Genomic DNA, 23,386 nt, shown 5'->3' on the forward strand with positions numbered 1-23,386 from the left:
GGGCGAAGCCAAAAGGGCTTTAATCAATGACGCTTTTCTAAGAAGTATTAACAAGAACCCGAGCCATTTCTCCTTGGCATCGAGTCCAATGGACCCAATCCGATAATCGATCTACAAGAGGCATCTGGCATGGAGGCAAGTAAGGTGTGGAAACATTTTTATTAAGAGTGGAATTAGAACTTTTAAAACTAAGCATTTAAAAGATATAACCCATGATATCTGCTTTTATTTTTGACAACATTTAACCATGCTTGATAATTTTTTAAGGTAATGATCTCCCTTTTCCATATAAATAGGAGGTTTATTAACACCCACCGTGTAATTTATTATTATTATTATTATTTTTGGCTTTAAAGGGCCTCTATCATTAAAAGGACCAGGCAACAATCCAGACTCATTTACATATACAAGAATTGGGGTATCCCATCAGGTACCCCCCATATTAAGAGGAGGGTTAGGAATATAAGTCCAATAAGTATGGTTAGTACAATTTATCTCATTGGTTGGTATGTTTATTACCTGTGCAGACAGCATTGTCAGCATGGCTACAGAAAGATTGGTGCTAGTGAGGGGTTTACCCTGTGAAATGACAAGATTTTTGGCAGTGTCTGTAAACTTTTTTATTTGCCCCCAGGTCAATGGAGGTGTCTTCTTCTTTTCACCAAGTAACAGTCTTGGTAAGCGCCTCCCAATCTTGAGGAATTAATATGTTTTAGGAAGCATACCTAGACAAAAGACCTTGAACATAATTAGAATGTATCCCATATGTATTAATGGCTTTTTTTAGTATTTTTTAAATCTTTACATCATGAGGGTTATACTCAACGTTTATATATACATTTGGAAATTGATTATTAGTAGGCATAGCTTGTCTAACAATAGGGAAAGCAAAAAATGGTTCAGAATTTTTTTTTTTATTATTTATCTCTTCTTTTAACAATATTTTATTAGATTCAGGTTTTAGAGGAAAGCGAAACTGACGAGAGGTTCCAACAGTATAAGCTGTTAATTCTAAAGGAGGAGCTGAAGGAATAGTAGGACATGGCTCCTGATATAAAGGAGTGGTAGCATTGTTTTTATTTTTTTTTAATTTAACCATCAAATTTTTTAACTTTGAAAGTATATCAGAAATTTCATTTTGTTGAGAAAGTGGCATCTCATTTTGTTTGTTAGTCTGTTCTTAACCTTTATCATCATCAGAAAAAGCCCCTTTATCATTGGAATCCGAAAAATCCTCTCCTGTCTCAGACACAAGGGGAGGAGGTGGAGGAAGGTCCTCTATAGGAGACTCATGAAACAGAGTACGAAAAGCAGCAGAATGATCGGGAGCAGAATTCGGACGCTGAGGGCGTGCCCCATTGTCACTTTTAGTTTTAGATTGTAATGGTTTTAGGGCAAGGGAAATTAATTTACAAGGAGACCAAATACGGACAGTTACAGGGTTTCCATGTTGATGAGCTCTTTTTAAGGCTCGCATAACCTGTTTTTAAACTTTTAAATTCAACTGGTTATGACCAGTAGATTGAAACCAGTAACAATGTTTACGTACCAGCGCAAACAATTTATCAAAAGATTTTGGTTTTACTTTTACTCCTGAACTCCTTAATAACTGTTTTAGGAGTCTAATGTATTGAAATTTTATTGAATGGGAATTCCTCATTACAGTTACTCTACTGTTGTCGAAGGTTTCGCTTACTCTGAGCAGACCAATTTTTCCTTCTGTCTCGCGATTATGCGATTACTTACCTTTAAGTCCTTGTTCGGGCGCCAAATGTTGTAGTTTATCTTATGACAGGGCCGAAAGTAAGCTCATCACACGAGATGAATTGTGCCGAAGCACAGCAGTAGAGGCCTGTCGTTCGCTCAGGCAAAACAGCGCCGTCTGTCCTGTTGTGGTAGTTTTTATTAAAGTATTATTTAGGTTTACATTTTAAGACTTGTTTTTTTAACATTTTAGAAATGCCAAAGCAGCAACCTATGTTTTTATTAATTATACAAGCAATAATTGGCTTTCTTGAAAACATGCCATGTTTTGTCCTTGAGCGCAAAAGCAGCACAAAGTTTTCACCATTATTTTGATTATACTGAAGTAGCACAAGGACATTTCCTTGTGTTCTCACTATTTTGATTATACTGAAGACATTTTATGGATTAGTGTCCAAAGCACTCAATGCTTTTTTTTAGGCCCCCGGTTTGTCGGGGGGTGCTCAAAGCATTTAGGACTGTTTATAGCTCTGGCTTATTTGTTAGCCCCCAGTTTGTTGGGGGGGGCTCATGGGTTACGTTTTTTTTTTATGTCCTCAATTATTTTATTACAGATTTACATGGGGCTGCCCAACTTTTCCAGCACCACTTGCTGAAGAGACTGTCTTTTCCTCATTATATATTCTTGCCTCCTTTGTTGACATTTAATTGACTGTAGGTGTACAGGTTTCTTTCTGGGCTCTCTATTATGTTCCTATGATCCATATGTATGTTTTTGTTCCTATACCATGGGGTTTTCAGGGTTTTTTTAAGATTTTTTTTTTCCATATGTGAACCATTTTTAAAGTCTTTATTGAATTTGTTACAGTATTGCTTCTGTTTTATGTTTTGGTTTTTGGCTGCGAGGCACATGGGATCTTCGCTCCCCGACCAGGGATCAAACCCACACTCTCAGCATTGGAAGCCAAGTCTTAACCACTGGACTGCCAAGGAAGTCCCCATGTTGTTTTGATTATTGTAGTTTTGTAGTATTGTTTGAAGTGTAGCAGGGTTATGCTCCCTGCTTTGTTCTTTTTCCTCAAGATTGCTTTGGCAATCCTGGGTCTTTTATAGTTCCATATAAATTTTAGGATTATTTGCTCTAGTTCTGTGAAAAATGTCATGGGTAATTTGATAGGGATTGAGTTAAATCTGTAGATTGTTTTGGGTAGCATGGCCATTTTAACAATGTTAATTCTTCCAATCCAAGAGCATTCTCATTCAATTTAGACCAATTCCAAAATGCCCCCACCCACCTGGGGACTACATAAGCCCACACAGTCTGGCCTTGGCCATCTCAGTCTCTCAATGACCTCCCTGGTGGCTCTGCTAATATCAAAAAAACCCCAGCAACCTCCCATCGCAGTGCTTTGCTCTTGCTGCCACCTTTCCTTGGATTGTCTTCTTGCAGGTGGAGCCCTCACTCCATTCAGGTTTGTCTCTGCTCCATGTTCCTTCCAGGGAGGCCTCCTTTGATTTGACCACCTTATTGAAATAGCTTTCCCTCCCACTACTGTATACTCTAGCTCCTGACTCTGCTTTCCTATTTCAGTCCTCATCCCTACCAAGGTTATCTTACCTCTCTGTTTTCTGTTCCCCCCACCACGAGAGGTGAGCTCCAAAAGAGCAGGGACTCTGGGTTCAGTGCTGTGTTCCCAGGATCTAGAACAGTTGGTTCTCTCTCCCTCTCTCTTTCAGTATATTATTGGCTACATATTTTAACTTTCTGTATATTATGACATTTTGACATCATTTTTGAACATTCCTTTCTGGCTTGGGTAGACTACCCCTCCCAGGGCTGGCCAATTCTTTGAGATGGCAGAGGACTCAGCCTGGAGCATGCCTATGATTTGCAAACCAACCAATCCAGAGCCTTACCTCCTCTCTCGGGCCTGTGCACCCCAGAGGGCAATATTCCAATGCCTTAATCATCACAAGTCCGGATTCCAGATCCAGGGTCCAGGTACCAGGCATCTGGGGACCACCCCTATAACGTAGAGCCCACTCGAATTACTCAAGCCAATCCTGAACTGATTACCCTGCCCGACCTTGCCTTTCCTGCTTCAAGGAAGACCATGGCAAAAGTTCTTTTCTCACCCCTGTCTTCTGCCGCTTGCCCAGTACCTGATGCTTGTCCTCTGACCCTGTGTGACATGAGGTGGTGACCTCTTCTCTAGGATCTGTAAGTACAGTAAACCTTGTTTCCTATGCCTCTCCTATTCTCATGTGGCCTCACCTGACTGACCATCACATCGCACAAATAAGTGAAATCCACATAACCATTTTTATATTAACCACATAAAATTCAGTGGCATTTAGTACATTCAGAGTGTTAAGCAACCACTATTATGTATATCAATTTCTAAAATATCTTTATTGTTCTAAAAGAAAACCCCATACCCAAAAAGCAATCACTCCCCAGTACCTGCTCCTCCAGCCACTGGCAGCCACCAATCTGCATTCTGTCTCCATGGATTTACCTAGTGTGGAGTAATGCAATATTTTGTGTCTGGTTTCTTTCACTTAACATGATGTTTTCAAGGTTCATCCACGTTGTAACCATGTGTCAGTACTTCATTACTTTTTATAGTAGAGTATATGTCCATTGTATGCATACACTACATTTTGTTTATCCACTCTTGATAGGTATTTGGACTGTCTGCACCTTTTGGCTGTTGTGAATAATGCCCCTATAAATACTTAGTAGCTACCCCATTTTACAGCCCATCAGCAATATACAAGTGTTCCAATATTTCTATATCCTTGCCAACTCTTGTTATTTTCCTTTTAAAGAAAATTCTAGCCATCCTAGTGAGTGTGAAGTGGTGTCTCATTGTGTTTTCTTTTGCATTTCTCTTATGATGAGTGATGTTGGGCATCTCAATGTGCTTGTTGGTCATTTGTGTATCTTCTCTAGGAGAAACATCTATTCAAGTTTTGAAAAAAATTTTTAATTGGGTTGTGGTTGTCTTTTTGTTGTTTCAGTAAATATTTAGGTAATGAATGAATACACAGTTCTATCCACGCCCTGGATTTGTGGCTTTACCATGACTCAAATCTTTCTCCCTAGAAACAACTGTCCCACCATCCCTGAATGAATGGTTCTCTCATCAACCACCCCAAATCCCTCATACCCAAAAGACATGTCTTTCTCAGACTCTTTGAATTTTTATTTCTCTCTGGCAGTGTGTGTGTGTGTGTGTGTGCATGCTGGGTGGTGGAAGGAGGAGCTGTTATTGTGTCTCCATTCATCTGGGCATACTGTTCTCTAGCTTTGTTGGTCTTCATTGCTGTCTCTGTGTCTCCCTCTCTGTCTATCCTTCATAATCTTGTCTTTCACTCTAATTATAATTATCTCTTTATGTTCCCCAGTATCTTTCTCCTTCAGTCTCTGCCTTCCTCTGTCAACTCTTATAATGTCATGTCTCCTTGTAGCGGTTTCTCTGACGCACAGGATTTTCTGATCTGTAAATTGCTGGCAGAGATCATTTTCTTTAACCTGTCCATCCTCAGACACAGCTCTGCTCTTCTGAGCCCTGATTACCCCTCATCCCTAGAAGCTCCACAAGGATGGGTGGAGAATTCCCATGCAGGGCACCCACATGATTGCTCCTGGGTGATGGAGGCACCAGCCTAGGATGTACAACTACTTAGAAGAATGTTGGAATAATTTATGTATATGGCCACAGTGATTGGTTCAGGGATATGCATATGATGCAAGCCAGGCCACTGGGACTTAGCTCTGGTGCCGTGGTAGAACTACTAGGATTGATGGCTGTAAGAATTATGAAACCAGAGCTGCTGGGGTACACCACATGGAAATAGCTTGCTGAGAATGGAGCCAACACAGAGGAAAGTAGAACCAAAAGATGGAAAGAGAGGGACTAAGTCCTAAGGATTCCTTTGGGCCTCTGGACCCAGCCATGCCTGAGGCTACCACCCACTATACTATGGGAATTCTTACTTTTGTGAGCCAATAAACCTCCATTTTCACTGAAGTTGGGTTGCTAATAAGACAGGTAGCAAAGGAGTAGGAGATCTCAGCAAATTAAGAAACACTTGAAGGAGATTGAATTTTATGTAAGTTGCTTTTCAGGAAGGGGTTTTCAAAAATTGTTTTTTGAGTTAGAAACTTGGCAGAAGGTATGCCTAGGAAATTCTTACAATAAACATGGGATTATCTCTCACTTAATGCACCCAGAAGACCAGAACATTCTTGTAATGCTGTGTAGTGTGGTAAAAAAGAGAAGTGCTGTAGAGTAATGAATAAATCAGCTAATCATCTATAATTAGAATGGCCTGAGTGTGAATCTAACCATGGATTGGTCACCTGTGAGCCAATGTGGCATTTTATCATTTGCCTAGTTCAACAAGTCAGCAGGAGGAAACCATGGGCAATCATCAGCCATTCATGAAACAACTGCATGAGGAGAATAGATGAACTAGTCAGGTCCTTCCCTTGCTCTCTACTCCACTTATGCAAAGCATGTCTGTAGTAGCCTTCACTCCAAGATAACCTCTTAGCTCTGCCCCCTGAAGAAAGTGGTCAGTCTTCTCATAAAGAGATCCTATCATGGGTGTTGAACGTAAGAGGGAAATAGGGCAATGTTTTTCGAACTTTATCAACAGTACCAGTGATGTGGAGGGTCTCATTAAAGCAGATTGCTGGGCCCCACTCACCATTTCTTTTTTTTTTTTTTTTAATTTATTTATTTATTTTTGGCTGCATTGTGTCTTCGTTGCTGCGCGTGGGCTTTCTCTAGTTGCGGCGAGCGGGGGCTGCTCTTCATTGCGGTGCATGGGCTTCTCATTGCAGTGGCTTCTCTTGTTGTGGAGCATGGGCTCTAGGCGCACGGGCTTCAGTAGTTGTGGCATGCGGGCTCTAGAGCGCAGGCTCAGTAGTGTGGCGCACAGGCTTAGTTGCTCCGTGGCATGTGGGATCTTCCCGGACCAGGGCTCGAACCTGTATCCCCCGCATTGGGAGGCGGATTCTCAACCACTGCGCCACCAGGGAAGCCCCCACTCACCATTTCTGATTCAGTGTATCATGTTCCCAAGAATGAGTATTTCTGACAAGTTTCCAGGTGATACTGTGGCAACTCTTCTAGGGAATACCACTACGTTAGAAAAATCTACAATTCTTCCCCTTCTGAGTGGGAAACGGTCAGTTTTGCCTCCTATGAGTCTTTCTCCTGTGTGTCTCCTTTACTACTCATACAAAACACTTAATTTTTGACACTTTTGGAAAACCCTATTTCAGTCCTTTCCCTTCTCAAGAAAAGGTGTAAAGCTGAAAATTCCACACTCTGATTATATATTGATCTTTTCAATGACCAGCCTTCATTGTTAGTCCATCCAGGAGCTCTCTCAGAATCACCTCATTAGAACAAAGGACACGCCTATCATGCAGGAAATTATAAGAATTTCAGAAGCTCTGTGTCATGATCCAGTTCAAAGACCAAATATTAGAACACAAGATGCTCCTAGTGCTGTTATTACTTAAGAAAATACAAGGGTGCTTCCTGGGACTCTCTAGGCTTCCACCGTTTCTCTGTGGTTCTTCCGGTTTCTCTACTGGCGCCATTCCCACCTCTTCCCCTTTGCCTCTCGGATTTAACGAGCCCTCCTGAGACCTAGGCCTCCAAATGTGGGGGTGGGTGAGGAACAAATGTTAGTTAGCCTCATTGGCAAGGTCAAGGCCATGTTCAGTTCCAGTGCGAAGGTCATGAAGCCCAATTGTGAGAAGCTGGGAGTTCAAGTCTGGAATCTTCCAGGCCCTCGTGGAGCTGGAGATGAACTCGGACCTCAAGGCCAGCTGTGAGAGCTGAACATCAAAATTGCCAAGGACATTGAAGTTAGTGGTGGTCGGAAAGCTATTATAACCTTTGTTCTCATTCCTCAATTGAAATCTTTCCAGAAACTCCAGGTCTGGCTATTGTGTGAGTTGGAGAAGAAGTTCAGCAGGAGACATGTTGTCTTTGTCACTCAGAGGAGAATTCTGCCTAAGCCAACTCGAAAAAGCCATACAAAAAATAAGCAAGCATCCCAGGAGCTGCACTCTGACAGCCGTGCATGATGTGATCCTGGAGGACTTGGTTTTCCCAAGTGAGATTGTGGGCAAGAGAATCCGCAAGAAACTGGATGGCAGCTGGCTCATAAAGGTTCATTTGGATAAAGCACAGCAGAACAATATGGAATACAAAGTTGAAACATTTTCTGGTGTCTATAAGAAGTTCATGGGTAAGTATATTAATTTTGAATTCCCATAGTTTCAGTTGTAAACAAAAATGACTAAATAAAATATTATTCACAATTTAAGAAAAAGAAATTACAAGGTTTTCAGGAGCTCTGTGCCAGGGTCTAGGGGCAAAGACCAATATATATTTTCTATTTCTTCCAAGTCTGTAATATCTTGGTGTAAGAAATAATCAAAAGTGAGGGGGACATGTCAAAAGAAAGCAGAAGCCAGGCTGAAGGGCTCCCAGTGGCCAAATCTGGGTCAATTTGAGCACCAAAATTATGATGATAGCAGATTATAACCTATAGAATTAAATAAGAACCCATCAGTTCACACTGATATAAATTAATAAATGAAAAATTTAATAAGAGAAGTATCTTCCTTAGAAAGCAACTAATATATGTAGGAAGAATTAAGGTATTAGAAAGTCACTGCTCAATCACAATGGCCGAGGGATAGGAAGTAGAGTTCACCTCCCTCCACAGAAACATTGAAAATAGATCTACAAGCAGAATGATTCACACAGAACAGCTACTGAATGCCGACAGAAGACCTCAGATAATCCGAAAAGACAAGAAAACCTCCACATAACTGGGTAGGACAAAAGGAAAAAGAAAAAGAAGGAATCAGGACAGGGCTGCACCCTGGGGAGGGAGCTGTGAAGGAGGAAAGTTTCCTGCACCGTGGAAAGGTTTCTCACAAGTGGAGAAATTAAGACGGAGGGGGAGTTTTGGAGCCTAAAAGGGGAAGCAGCAACTGGTTTGTGAAAGGCAAAATGGAGACTAACCTGCACAGAGGGTCAGCACCCCCATCCTGCACTGTCAAACCTGAGATACTCCTCTGTTAGTGAGGTTGAGGGTCAGGTACTAAAGCTCAGACTCCGAAGCTCAGGCCCAGAGAGAGGGCCAGGGTTAGGTGCAGAAAGAGCCTGAAGAGGTTGGGCCACAGCAACTGAGGGTGTACTAGGAAGAAGCCTGGGCCCACCAGAGAGGCAAGGAACCATTATTGGGAGGCGCATGAGAAGAGGAGAGGGAACACCATAAGAACTTCTATCCCTGTGAGTGCTCCCAGGCAACAGGACACCGCCTACAGGAGTTCTGGGGGCAGGTGCGAGTAACCACCACCATCTTGGGCTCCAGAGGTGGGCCCTGGCTGCCTCTTCCAGACCCACAGGCAGACACCAGGCCCCACCCCTACTGACCCAGGAGGGCGTGGACAGCTCCCAAAACTAGGAATTCTGCCAGCAGGTCACAGAACCCGCCCCTGCTGACCTGGAAGGGTGTGGACAGCTCCCGAAACTAGGAATTCTGCCAGCGGGCCACAGGACCTACCCCGCTGTCCCAGGAGGGCACGAATAGCTCTCACTACTAGGAAGTTCACCAGTGGGTGTCAGGACCTGCTCTGCTGTCCCAGGAGGATGTGGATAACTACCCCCACTAGGAAATCTGCCCAGAGGAGGGGCTGAAACCACAGCTGATCCCCAGAGGCTGTGTGACTAAGGAAGAAGAGCTGAAATTTCTCCTTGCAGCTGCACAAACTGCGGAGTTACACCTCCACTGATGCCTTCCCTAATTCAGCGCCTGTGAAACATCCAAAAGGACAAGTGCTCTTGCAGCTGCAACAAGTCTGGCTTTAGCAGCTGTGGGCTCTGTGGGCATGTACTCATGGGGGTTGGGCCAGACCAGAGTTTGCGCTGCATCCTTAGCTCCCCACAGTGGGTACAGGTGTACAACTACTGCAGTCCTGGGACCTGACCTCAGTGGACCTGCGCCGGTGGCCGGGTGAAAACAACACGTGAGAGTCAACAGGGCTGATCGCCGGCATACCCACAGTTAAGGTGGGACTGAGAGCAGTGCCAACAATATACTTTGTGAGCCCTCACAATGGGCAGAAGGGGATACAACAGAGCATATTCACAGTTAAACAGCTTCAGAGGAGGAATACGCAGTGGCTTCTCTCCCAGTGGGAGTGCTCCAATCCCACATATCTCACACTGCAGATCAGAATCACAGCTAAGAAACAGATCTTTGGGCCTCTACCCCAACAGCTAGGGAGCAGACCCCACCCCTGACAGGTCAGTGACAACCACAGAGCAAAGGGGAGGCCCTGCTCAATTTCTAGGGCAGGCTCTGATCACTATAACACCAATCAAACCCCCTATCAAGGGGAAAATGGCACAAGCCTCTGGACCAACCTCACCCATCAAGGGGGCAGACACCAGAGGAAGTACAATTCTGCAGCCTGTGGAAGGGAGACCACAAACACAGTAAGTTTGACAAAATGAGATGACAAAGAAATATGTTGCAGACGAAGGAGCAAGATAAAAACCTACAAAAACAACTAAGTGAAGAGAAGATAAGCAATCTACATGAAAAAGAATTCAGAGTGATGATAGTCAAGATGATCCAAGATCTCAGAAAAAAAATGGAGGCGGATCGAGAAGATACAAGAAAATTTTAACAAAGACCTAGAAGAACTAAAGAACAAACAGAGATGAGCAATAACTGAAATGAAAAATACACTAGAAGGAATCAATAGCAGAATAACTGAAGCAAAAGAACGGATAAGTGACCTGGAGGCAGAATGGTGGAAATCTCTGCCATGGAACAGGGTAAAGACAAAAGAGGAATTCCCTGGCAGTTGAGTGGTTAGGATGCCACACTTTCATTGCTGAGGGCCTGGTTTGGGAACTAAGATCCCACAAGCTGTGCAGTGCAGCCAAAATTTTTTTTAAAAGCATGAAAAATGAAAAATGTCTCAGAGACCTCTGGGACAACATTAAATGCACCAACATTCAAATTATAGGGGTCCCAGAAGAAGAAGAAAAAGAGAAACGGCCTGAGAAAGTATTTGAAGAGATTATAGTCAAAAATTTCCCTAACATGGGAAAGGAAGTAGTCATCAAAGTCCAGGAAATGCAGACTCCCATACAGGATAAACCCAAGGAGGATTGCTCTGAGACACATATCAATAAAACTAACAAAAATTAAATACAGGGGCTTCCCTGGTGGCGCAGTGGTTGAGAGTCTGCCTGCCAATGCAGGGAATGCGGGTTCATGCCCCGGTCCAGGAGGATCCCACATGCCGCAGAGCGGCTGGGCCCGTGAGCCATGGCCGCTGAGCCTGTGCATCCAGAGCCTGTGCTTGGCAACAGGAGAGGCCACAGCAGTGAGAGGCCCGCATACTGCAAAAAAAAAAAAAAATTAGGAACACAGGCCTTAAATGACACATTAGACCAGATAGACATTTTTTTAACAACTTTATTGGCGTATAAATGCTTTGCAATGGTTAGTTTCTGCTTTATAACATAGTGAATCAGCTATACATATACATATATCCCCATATCTCCTCACTCTTGTGTCTCCCTCTCACCCTCCCTATCCCACCCCTCTAGGTGGTCACAAAGCACTGAGTTAATCTCCCTGTGCTATGTGGCTGCTTCCCACTAGCTATCTGTTTTACATTTGGTAGTGTATATCTGTCCACACCACTCTCTCACTTGGTCCCAGCTTACCCTTCCCCCTCCCCGTCTCCTCAAGCCCATTCTCTACGTCTGCATCTTTATTCCCGTCCTGCCCCTAGGTTCATCAGAACCATTTTTTTTTAGATTCCGTATATATTAGCATATAGTATTTTTTTTTCTCTTTCTGACTTACTTCACTCTGTATGACCGACTCTAGGTCCATCCACCTCACTACAAATAACTCAATTTCATTTCTTTTTATGGCAGAGTAATATCCCATTGTATATATGTGCCACATCTTCTTTATCCATTCACCTGTTGATAGACACTTAGGCTGCTTCCATGTCCTGGCTATTGTAAATAGTGCTGCAGTGAACATTGTGGTACATGTCTCTCTTGGAACTATGGTTTTCTCAGGGTATATGCCCAGTAGTGGGATTGCTGGGTCATATGGCAGTTCTATTTTTAGTTTTTTAAGGAAACTCCATACTGTTCTCCATAGTGGCTGTATCAATTTACATTCCCACCAATAGTGCAAGAGGGTTCCCTTTTCTCCACACCCTCTCCAGCATTTATTGTTTGTAGATTGTCTTATAGGTTTTTTTTTTTGAATTTTTGAATTTATTTTATTTGCTTTTTTATACAACAGGTTCTTATTACTTATCCATTTTATACATATTAGTGTATACATGTCAATCCCAATCTCCCAATTCATCACACCACCACCACCACCACCCCGCACCGCTTTCCCCACTTGGTGTCCATACATTTGTCCTCTACATCTGTGTCTCAATTTCTGCCCTGTAAACCGGTTCATCTGTACCATTTTTCTACGTTCCACATATATGCATTAATATACGATATTTGTTTTTCTCTTTCTGACTTACTCTGTATGACAATCTCTAGATTCAACCACATCTCTACAAATGACCCAATTTCATTCTTTTTATGGCTGAGTAATATTCCATTGTATATATGTACCACATCTTCTTTATCCATTCATCTGTCGATGGGCATTTAGGTTGCTTCCATGACCTGGCTATTGTAAATGGTGCTGCAATGAACATTGGGGTGCATGTGTCTTTTTGAATTATGGTTTTCTCTCGGTATATGTCCAGTAGTGGGATTGCTGGGTCATATGGTAATTCTATTTCTAGTTTTTTAAGGAACCTCCATACTGTTCTCCATAGTGGCTGTATCAATTTACATTCCCACCAACAGTGCAAGAGGGTTCCCTTTTCTCCACCCCCTCTCCAGCGTTTGTTGTTTGTAGATTTTCTGATGATGTCCACTCTAACTGGTGTGAGTTGATATCTCATTGTAGTTTTAATTTGCATTTCTCTAATAATTAGTGATGGTGAGCAGCTTTTCATGTGCTTCTTGGCCATCTATATGTTTTCTTGGAGAAATATCTATTTAGATCTTCTGCCCATTTTTGGATTGGGTTGTTTGTTTTTTTAATATTGAGCTGCATGAGCTGTTCATATATTTTGGAGATTAATCCTTTGTCCGTTGATTCATTTGCACATATTTTCTCCCATTCTGAGGGTTGTCCTTTTGTCGTGTTTGTACTTTGCTTTGCATAAGGTTTTAAGTTTCATTAGGTCCCATTTGTTTATTTTTGTTTTTATTTCCATTTCTCTAGGAGGTGGATCAAAAAAGTTCTTGCTGTGATTTATGTCAAAGAGTGTTCTTCCTATGTTTTCCTCTAAGAGTTTTATAGTGTCCGGTCTCATATTTAGGTCTCTAATCCATTTTGAGTTTATTTTTGTGTATGGTGTTAGGGAGTGTTCTAATTTCATTATTTTACATGTAGCTGTCCAGTTTTCCCAGCACCACTTATTGAAGAGACAGTCTTTTCTCTATTATATATGCTTGCCTCCTTTGTCATAGATTAGTTGACCATAGGTGTGTGGGTTTATCTCTGGGCTTTCTATCCTGTTCCATTGATCTATATTTCTCTTTTTGTGCCAGTACCATATTGTCTTGATTACTATAGGTTTGTAGTCTGAAGTCAGGGAGTCTGATTCCTCCAGCACCATTTTTTTCTCCTCAAGACTGCTTTGGCTATTCGGGGTCTTTTGTGTCTCCATACAGATTTTAAGATTTTTTGTTCTAGTTCTGTAAAGAAAATGCCATTGCTAATTTGATAGGGATTGCATTGAATCTGTAGATTGCTTTGGGTAGTATAGTCATTTTCACAATATTGATTCTTCCAATCCAAGAACATGGTATATCTGTTTGTTTGTATCATCTTTGATTTCTTTCATCAGTGTCTTATAGTTTTTTGCATACAGGTCTTTTGTCTCCCTAGGTAGGTTTATTCCTAGATATTTTATTCTTTTTGTTGCAATGGTAAATGGGAGTGTTTCCTTAATTTCTCTTTCAGATTTTTCATCGTTAGTGTATAGGAATGCAAGAGATTTCTGTGCATTAATTTTGTATCCTGCAACTTTACCAAATTCATTGATTAGCTCTAGTAGTTTCCTGGTGGCATTTTCAGGATTCTCTATGTATAGTATCATGTCATCTGCAAACAGTGACAGTTTTACTTCTTCTTTTCCAATTTGTATTCCTTTTATTTCTTTTTCTTCTCTGATTGCCGTGGCTAGGACTTCCAAAACTATGTTGAATAATAGTGGTGAGAGTGAACATCCTTGTCTTGTTCCTGATCTTAGAGGAAATGCTTTCAGTTTTTCACCATTGAGAATGATGTTTGCTGTGCGTTTGTCATATATGGCCTTTATTATGTTGAGGTAGGTTCCCTCTATGCCCACTTTCTGGAGAGTTTTTATCATATATGGGTGTTGAATTTTGTCAAAAGCATTTTCTGCATCTATGGAGATGATCATATGGTTTTTATTCTTCAATTTGTTAATATGGTGTATCACATTGATTGATTTGCGTATATTGAAGAATCCTTGCATCCCTGGGATAAATCCCACTTGATCATGGTGTATGATCCTTTTAATGTGTTGCTGGATTCTTTTTGCTAGTATTTTATTGAGGATTTTTGCGTCTATATTCATCAGTGATATTGGTCTGTAATTTTCTTTTTTTCTAGTATCTTTGACTGGTTTTGGTATCAGGGTGATGGTAGCCTCATAGAACGAGTTTGGGAGTGTTCCTTCCTCTGCCGTTTTTTGGAAGAGTTTGAGAAGGATGGGTGTTAACTCTTCTGTAAATGTCTGATAGAATTCACCTGTGAAGCCATCTGGTCCTGGACTTTTGTTTGTTGGAAGATTTTTAATCACAGTTTCAATTTCAGCGCTTGTGATTGGTCTGTTCATATTTTCTGTTTCTTCCTGGTTCAGTCTTAGAAGGTTATACCTTTCTAAGAATTTGCCCATTTCTTCCAGGTTGTCCATGTTATTGTCATAGAGTTGCTTGTAGTAGTCTCTTAGGATGCTTTGTATTTCTGCGGTGTCTGTTGTAACTTCTCCTTTTTCATTTCTAATTTTATTGATTTGGGTCCTCTCCCTCTTTTTCTTGATGAGTTTGGCTAATGGTTTATCAATTTTGTTTATCTTCTCAAAGAACCAGCTTTTAGTTTTATTGATCTTTGCTATTGTTTTCTTTGTTTCTGTTTCGTTTATTTCTGCTCTGATCTTCATGATTTCTTTCCTTCTGCTAACTTTGGGTTTTGTTTGTTCTTCTTTCTCTAGTTCCTTTTGGTGTAAGGTTAGATTGTTTGAGATTTCTCTCGTTTCTAGAGGTAAGATTGTATTGCTATAAACTTCCCTCTTAGAACTGTTTTTGCTGCATCGCATAGGTTTTGGATCGTCGTGTTTTCTTTGTCATTTGTCTCTAGGTATTTTTTGATTTCCTCAGTGATCTCTTGGTTATTTAGTAACATATTGTTTAGCTTCCGTGTGTTTGTGTTTTTTATGTTTTTTTCCCCTGTAATTGATTTCTAATCTCATAGCATTGTGGTCATAAAAGATGCTTGATATGATTTCAATTTTTGTAAATTTACTGAGACTTGATTTGTGACCCAGGATGTGATCTATCGTGGAGAATGTTCCGTGCGCACTTGAGAAGAAAGTGTAATCTGCTGTTTGGGGATGGGATGTCCTATAAATATCAATTAAATCTATCTGGTCTATTGTATCATTTAAAGCTTGTGTTTCCTTATGAATTTTCTGTTTGGATGATCTGTCCATTGGTGTAAGTGAGGTGTTAAAGTCCCCCACTATTATTGTGTTACTGTCGATTGCCTCTTTTATAGCTGTTAGCAGTTGCCTTATGTATTGAGGTGTTCCTATGTTGGGTACATATATATCTATAATTGTTATATCTTCTTCTTGGATTGATCCCTTGATCATTATGTAGTGTCCTTCCTTGTCTCTTGAAACGTTCTGTATTTTAAAGTCTATTTTATCTGATATGAGTATTGCTACTCCAGCTTTCTTTTGATTTCCATTTGCATGGAATATCTTCTTCCATCCCCTCACTTTCAGTCTGAATGTGTCCCTAGGTCTGAGGTGGGTCTCTTGTAGACAGCATATATATGGGCCTTGTTTTTGTATCCATTCAGCGAGCCTGTCTTTTGTTTGGAGCATTTAATACTTTCACGTTTAAGGTAATTTTTGATACGTATGTTCCTATTACCATTTTCTTAATTGTTTTGGGTTTGTTTTTGTTGGTCCTTTCCTTCTCTTATGCTTCCCACTTAGAGAAGGTCATTTAGCATTTGTTGTAGAGCTGGTTTGGTGGTGCTGAATTCTCTTAGCTTTTGCTTGTCTGGAAAGCTTTTGATTTCTCCATCGAATCTGAATGAGATCCTTGCAGGGTAGAGTAATCTTGGTTTTAGGTTCTTCCCTTTCATCACTTTAAATATGTCATGCCACTCTCTTCTGGCTTGTAGAGTTTCTGCTGAGAAATCAGCTGTTAACCTTATGGGAGTTCCCTTGTATGTTATTTATCGTTTTTCCCTTGCTGCTTTCAATAATTTTTCTTTGTCTTTAATTTTTACCAATTTGATTACTATGTGTCTCGGCGTGTTTCTCCTTGGGTTTTTCCTGCGTGGGACTCTGTGCTTCCTGGACTTGGGTGGCTATTTCCTTTCCCATGTTAGGGAAGTTTTTGACTATAATCTCTTCAAATATTTTCTCTGGTCCTTTCTCTCTCTCTTCTCCTTCTGAGACCCCTATAATGCAAATGTTGTTGTGTTTAATGTTGTCCCAGAGGTCTCTGAGGCTGTCTTCATTTCTTTTCATTCTTTTTTCTTTATTCTGTTCTGTGGCATTGAATTCCACCATTCTGTCTTCCAGGGCACTTATCCCTTCTTCTGCCTCAGTTATTCTGCTATAGATTCTCTCTAGTGTATTTTTCATTTCAGTTATTTGTATTGTTCATCTGTTTGTTTGTTCTTTAATTCTTCTAGGTCTTTGTTAAACATTTCTTGCATCTTCTCAATCTTTTCCTCCATTCTTTTTCCAAGGTCCTGGGTCATCTTCACTATCATTATTCTGAATTCTTTTTCTGGAAGGTTGCCTATCTCAACTTCATTTAGGTGTTTTTCTGGGGTTTTATCTTGTTCCTTATCTGGTACATAGCCCTCTGCCTTTTCATCTTGTCTATCTTTCTGTGAATGTGGTTTTTGTTCCACAGGCTGCAGGATTGTATTGTTTGTAGATTTTTTGATGATGGCCATTCTGACTGGAGTGAGGTGATAAACTTATTGTAGTTTTGATTTGCATTTCTCTAATGATAAGTGATGTTGAGTATCCTTTCATGTATTTGTTGGCAATCTGTATATCTTCTCTGGAGAAATGTCTATTTATCCAACCCATTTTTGGATTGGGTTGTTTGGTTTTTTTTGATACTGAGCTGCATGAGCTGCTTGTAACTTGTGGAGATTAATCCTTTGCCAGTTGCTTCAACTGCAAATATTTTCTCCCATTCTGAGGGTTGTCTTTTCGTCTTGTTTATGTTTTCCTTTGCTTTGCAAAAGGTTTTAAGTTTCACTAGGTCCCATTTGTTTACTTTTGTTTTTATTTCCATTTCTCTAGGAAGTGGGTCAAAAAGGATCTTCCTGTGATTTATGTCATAGAGTGTTCTGCCTATGTTTTCATCTAAGAGTTTTATAGTGTATGGCCTTACATTTAGTTAGACCAGATAGACTTAACTGATATTTATAGGGCATTCCATCCGAAAGCAGCAGAATACAGTTTCTTCTCAAGTGCACACAGAACATTCTCCAGGATAGATCACATCTTGGGTCACAAATCAAGTCTCAGTAAATTTAAGAAAATTGAAATCATAGCATGCATCTTTTCCAACCACAACGCTATGAGGTTAAAAATCAATTACAGGGAAAAAAAAACTGTAAAAAGCACAAACACATGGAAGCTAAACAATATGGTACTAGGTAACCAATGGATCACTGAAGAAATCAAGGAGGAAATAAAAAATACCTAGAAACACATGACAACGGAAAGACGTTGACCCAAAACCTATGGGATGCAGCAAAAGCAGTTCTAAGAGGGAACTTTATAGCAATACAATCTTACCTCTAGAAACAAGAAAAATGTCAAATAAACAACCTAACCTTACACCTAACGGAACTAGAGAAAGAAAAACAAGCAAAACCCAAAGTTAGTAGAAGGAAAGAAATGATAAAGGTCAGAGCAGAAATAAATGAAATAGACAAAGAAAACAATAAAAAAAAAGTGAAACTAAAAGCTTGTTCTTTCATAAGATAAACAAAATTGATAAACCCTTAGCCATACTCATCAAGAAAAAAACAGAGAGGACTCAAATCAATAAAATTAGAAATGAAAAAGAAGTTACAACTGACACCACAGAAATACAAAGGCTCATAAGAGACTACTACAAGCAAGTATATGCCAATGAAATGGACAACCTGGAAGAAATGGACAAATTCTTAGAAAGGTACAGCCTTCTAAGACTGAACCAGGAAGAAATAGAAAATAGGAATAGACCAATCACAAGTAAGGAAATTGAAACTGTTATTAAAAATCTTCCAACAACAAAAGTCTGGGACCAGATGGCTTCACATGTGAATTCTGTCAAACATTTAGAGAAGAGCTAGCACCTATCCTTCTCAAACTCTTCCCAAAAAATTGCAGAGAAAGGAACACTCCCAAGCTCATTCTACGAGGCCACTATCACCCTGATACCAAAACCAGACAAAGATATCACAAAAAAAGAAAATGATAGTCCAATATCACTGACGAACATAGACACAAAAATCCTTAAGAAAATACTAGCAAACAGAATCCAGCAACACATTAAAAGGCTCATACACCATGATCAAGTGGGATTTATCCCAGGGATGCAAGGATTCTTCAATATACGCAAATCAATCAATGTGATACACCATATTAACAAATTGAAGAATAAAAACCATATGATCATCTCCATAGATGCAGAAAATGCTTTTGACAAAATTCAACACCCATATATGATAAAAACTCTCCAGAAAGTGGGCATAGAGGGAACCTACCTCAACATAATTAAGGCCATATACGACAAACGCACAGCAAACATCATTCTCAATGGTGAAAAACTGAAAGCATTTCCTCTAAGATCAGGAACAAGACAAGGATGTTCACTCTCACCACTATTATTCAACATAGTTTTGGAAGTCCTAGCCACGGCAATCAGAGAAGAAAAGAAATAAAAGAATCCAAATTGGAAAAGAAGAAGTAAAACTGTCACTGTTTGCAGATGACATGATTCTATACATAGATAATCCTAAAGACCCTACCAGAAAACTACTAGAGCTGATCAATGAATTTGGTAAAGTTGCAGGATACAAAATTAATACACAGAAATCTCTTGCATTCCTATACACTAACAGTGAAAAATTAGAAAAAATAAAGAAACACTCCCATTTACCATCACAACAAAACGAATAAAATACCTAGGAATAAACCTACTTAAGGAGGCAAAAGACCTGTACTCAGAAAAGTGTAAGACACTGATGAAAGATATCAAAGATGACACAAACAGATGGAGAGATATACCATGTTCTTGGATTGGAAGAATCAATATTGTGAAAATGACTATACTATCTAAAGCAATCTACAGATTCAGTGCAACCCCTGTCAAATTACCAATGGCATTTATCACAGAATTAGAATAAAAAATTTTACAATTTGTATGGAAACAAAAAAGACCCCGAATAGACAAAGCAATCTTGAGAAAGAAAAATGGAGCTGGAGGAATCAGGCTCCCTGACTTCAGAGTATACTATGAAGCTACAGTAATCAAAACAGTATGGTACAGGCACAAAAACAAATATAGATCAATGGAACAGGATAGAAAGCCCAGAGATAAACCCATACACTTTTGGTCACCTAATCTCTGACAAAGGATGCAAGAATATACAGTGGAGAAAAGACGGTCTCTTCAATAAGTGGTGCTGGGAAAATAAGACAGCTACATGTAAAAGAATGAAATTAGAACACTCCCTACACCGTACACAAAAATAAACTCAAAATGGATTAAAGACCTAAATGTAAGACCGGACACTATAATACTCTTAGAGGAAAACATAGGCAGAACACTCTATGACATAAATTGCAGCAAGATCTTTTTTGATCCACCTCCTAGAGTGATGAAAATAAAAAACAAAAATAATAAATGGCATCTAATGAAACTTCAAAGCTTTTGCACAGCAAAGGAAAGCATAAACAAAACAAAAAGACAACCTTCAGAATGGGAGAAAATATTTGCAAACGAAGCAAGCAACAAGGGATTAATCTCCAAAATATACAAACGACTTGTGCAGCTTAATGTCAAAAAAACAAGTAACCCAATCAAAAAATGGGCAGAAGATCTAAATAGACATTTCCACAAAGAAGACATATGGATGGCCAAAAAGCACATGAAAAGGTGCTCAACATCACTAATTATTAGAGGAATGCAAATCAAAACTACAATGAGGTATCACCTCACACCAGTCAGAATGGCCATCATCAAAAAATCTACAAACAATAAATGCTGGAGAGGGTGTGGAGAAAAGGGAACCCTCCTACACTTTTGGTGGCACTGTAAATTGGTGCAGCCACTGTGGAGAACAGTATGGATTTTCCTTAAAAAACTAGAAATAGAACTACCATATGACCCAGCAATCCCACACCTAGGCATATACCTGGAGAAAACCATAGTTCAAAAAGATACATGCAGGGACTTGCCTGGTGGTTGAGTGGCTAAGACTTTGCCTTCCAATGTAGGGGGTGTGGGTTTGATTCCTGGTGGGGGAGCTAAGATCCCACATGCCTTGCAGCCAAAAAACCAAAACATAAAACAGAAGCAATATTGTAACAAATTCAGTAAAGACTTTAACAATGGTCCACATCAAGAAAATCTTTAAAAAAAAAAAAAAAGATACATGTACGCAAATGTTCATTGCAGTTCTATTTACAATAGCCAGGACATGGAAGCAACCTAAATGTCCATCAACAAAGGAATGGATAAAGAAGATATAGTACATATATACAATGGAATATTACTGAGCCATAGAAAAGAACAAAATAATGCCATTTGCAGCAACATGGATGGACCTAGAGATTGTCATACTGAGTGATGTAAGTCAGACACAGAAAGACAAATATCATATGATATCGCATATATGTGGAATCTTAAAAAAAAAGAGGTAAGAGTCACGGATGTAGAAAACAAACTTATGGTTACCTGGGGATAAGGGGGAGGGGAGGATAAATTGGGAGATTGGGATTGACATATACACACTACTATATATAAAATAGATAATAAGGACCTACTGTGTAGCACAGGGAACTCTACTCAATACTCTGTGATGGCCTATATGGGAAAAGAATCTTAAAAAAAAAAAAGGAGTGGGTATATATATATATATATATATATATATATATATATAAAACTGATTCACTTTGCTGTACACCTGAAAGTAAGACAACATTGTAAATCAACTATACTCCAATAAAAAATTTTTAAAAAAGAAATTCTCTGCTTAGAAATAATCATAGTAATAAATAGGCAATAAACATTAAGAAATGCTAAATCTGAAGGTGTGACCAAGATGGTGAAGTAGGTAGACCCTGAGCTCACCTCCTCCCACAAGAATACCAAAATTAAAACTACTTACAAAGCGACTATCTATGAGAATGACCTAAAGACTAGCAGAAACGATTTTCCACAGCTAAAGATATGAAGAAGGAACCACACGAGATGGGTGGGAGGAATGGAGTCAGTATAGTCAAGACCCAAACTCCAGGGTGACAACCCACAAACAAAACGATAATAATTATTACAGAGGCTCTCCCCAAGAAGTGAGGGGCCTGAGCCCCACACAGGGCTCCTTCGCCTGGGGATCCTGCACCGGGATGATGAGCCCCCAGAATTTCTGGCTTTGAAGTCCAGCGGGGCTTGTGTGGGGGAAAGCTGGAGGGCTGTGGGAAACAGAGACTGTTCTTAAAGCGCTCATGAAAAATCTCACACGCTCTGAGACCCAGCACAGAGGCAGTAATTTGAAAGTAATTTGAAAAATACCAGCTTTTAAATTTATCTTCCACCACTCATTTTTGTTTCCTATTTAATTAATTTTAAGCTTTTTTTTTATTTTACTGCTTTCTAGATTCATCTAGTCTCTCTAGTTTCCTATGGCACACTGAGGTACTGAAACTTGAATCCAGGGAAGACAGGAAGTGCTAAGTCTGAGAGACAGTAGAGAGCTGTATGGAGCTATCCTGCCATGGTCTCTCCTGCCCTCCTGTGTGACTGATAATGAGAAAGGATGTGGATGGGCCTCACTGGAGGAACGGCACCCAAGTGCCCTATCTTTCCACTCTGAGTTCGGATACATCTCTGACAGAAGGGAAGTGGACAGGTAATACAAGTTCCCATGGAGCTTGTTTGCGAGGAAGACTCAACTTATGTGGCATATATCCTAATCCTGATGTCATAAAGCGATTGTTAACTCATAGCTCTCCCACTCATATTACTCATCAGACCTTGGGAAGTAGAGAAATAAAGGAACCATCTAGAGACAGGCCATGGGGGTTCGATTTTGTGTAAGAGACATGGCCAGATCCACTCGGCAGGCTTGAGGGTGGGTGGGAATGACTCTGGACTTCACAGCTTTTGGGAAAAAAGAGGATGCTGAGGCAGGGGGTATCTTTGTGCAGAGCCATAGAGAGAAACAGTACTCTTAGCTCATCCATTCATTTCCTGTTTAATTCTCATGACAGACAGACGGCAATTTAATTTTAATTGTGATTGAGGATTCCGAAGACGAAATTAGGTTGAAGCAGAAGAAGAAGCAGAAGCAGAAGGAGCAACAGAAAAAAGAGGTAGGTAAAATCTCCATATAATTAACAGATATCCAGAACATTTATGTCAGTGTCATGAGGGTGTGGAATTGTGCCTCTTAGGGATCCAGAGTTTAAAGTAATCAGGAGTCAATTCAATACCGGCTTATTTTTCCTTCACTTCCTTCTCAGCATGAACTCTCTGGCTCTGGGTTTGACTGTGACACAAAGAGTGAATGGCGAGAAGGAAAGCCATCAAGAAATGCATGAGCTGGGAGATGAGAATGTGAGGACTCTGAATTAGAAAGTAGAATGTTCACAGTATGGGGAGTCTGGGAGTAGAATATGTGATGACGGTGTTAAAAACTCACCGCCATATTGAAATACAGTGTTGTGGCAGAAAGAAATCAGCCAATGGGACTAGAATTAGCAGAGAATACCAGGCAAAAGCATTATGAGGCCAAACCTCCCAAACCCAATAAGCACTGAAGAGGTAGAGTACAACTAAGTCCCTCACATTCTTAATGCACCCTCCTAGTTACTAATGGTTTTTCTCTTGATCCATGTACCTGTGAGGTAGTCAAGAGGAGGATGCTATGACTCTGAGGGTAAGGTGATGTGTCCATGTTGGCAGAGGAGGACTCACCACCCAGGACTTCTGCCTCTCAGTGTCCTGCTAAC

At 40.2% G+C, this 23,386-nt stretch overlaps 1 protein-coding gene and 1 pseudogene across 1 annotated transcript in view; both read left to right on the forward strand.

Moving 5' to 3' along the window:
• Positions 1–23,386, forward strand: part of IQCF2 (IQ motif containing F2) — a gene marked incomplete at its 5' end in the record, with an annotated part of 62,224 nt that overhangs the window by 24,576 nt on the left and 14,262 nt on the right. The window contains 1 exon segment of the mRNA XM_089919881.1: positions 22,646–22,747. Within this exon segment, the coding sequence (XP_089776007.1) occupies positions 22,646–22,747 (102 nt within the window).
• LOC149748282 (small ribosomal subunit protein eS7 pseudogene) lies at positions 7,412–21,999 on the forward strand (annotated as a pseudogene).

This window comes from Delphinapterus leucas, chromosome 10 (genome assembly GCF_059928025.1).
Source record: "Delphinapterus leucas isolate spDelLeu-1000000601 "Yukka" chromosome 10, BTC_Dleu_Yukka2, whole genome shotgun sequence".
NCBI classification, from domain to species: Eukaryota; Metazoa; Chordata; class Mammalia; order Artiodactyla; family Monodontidae; genus Delphinapterus; species Delphinapterus leucas.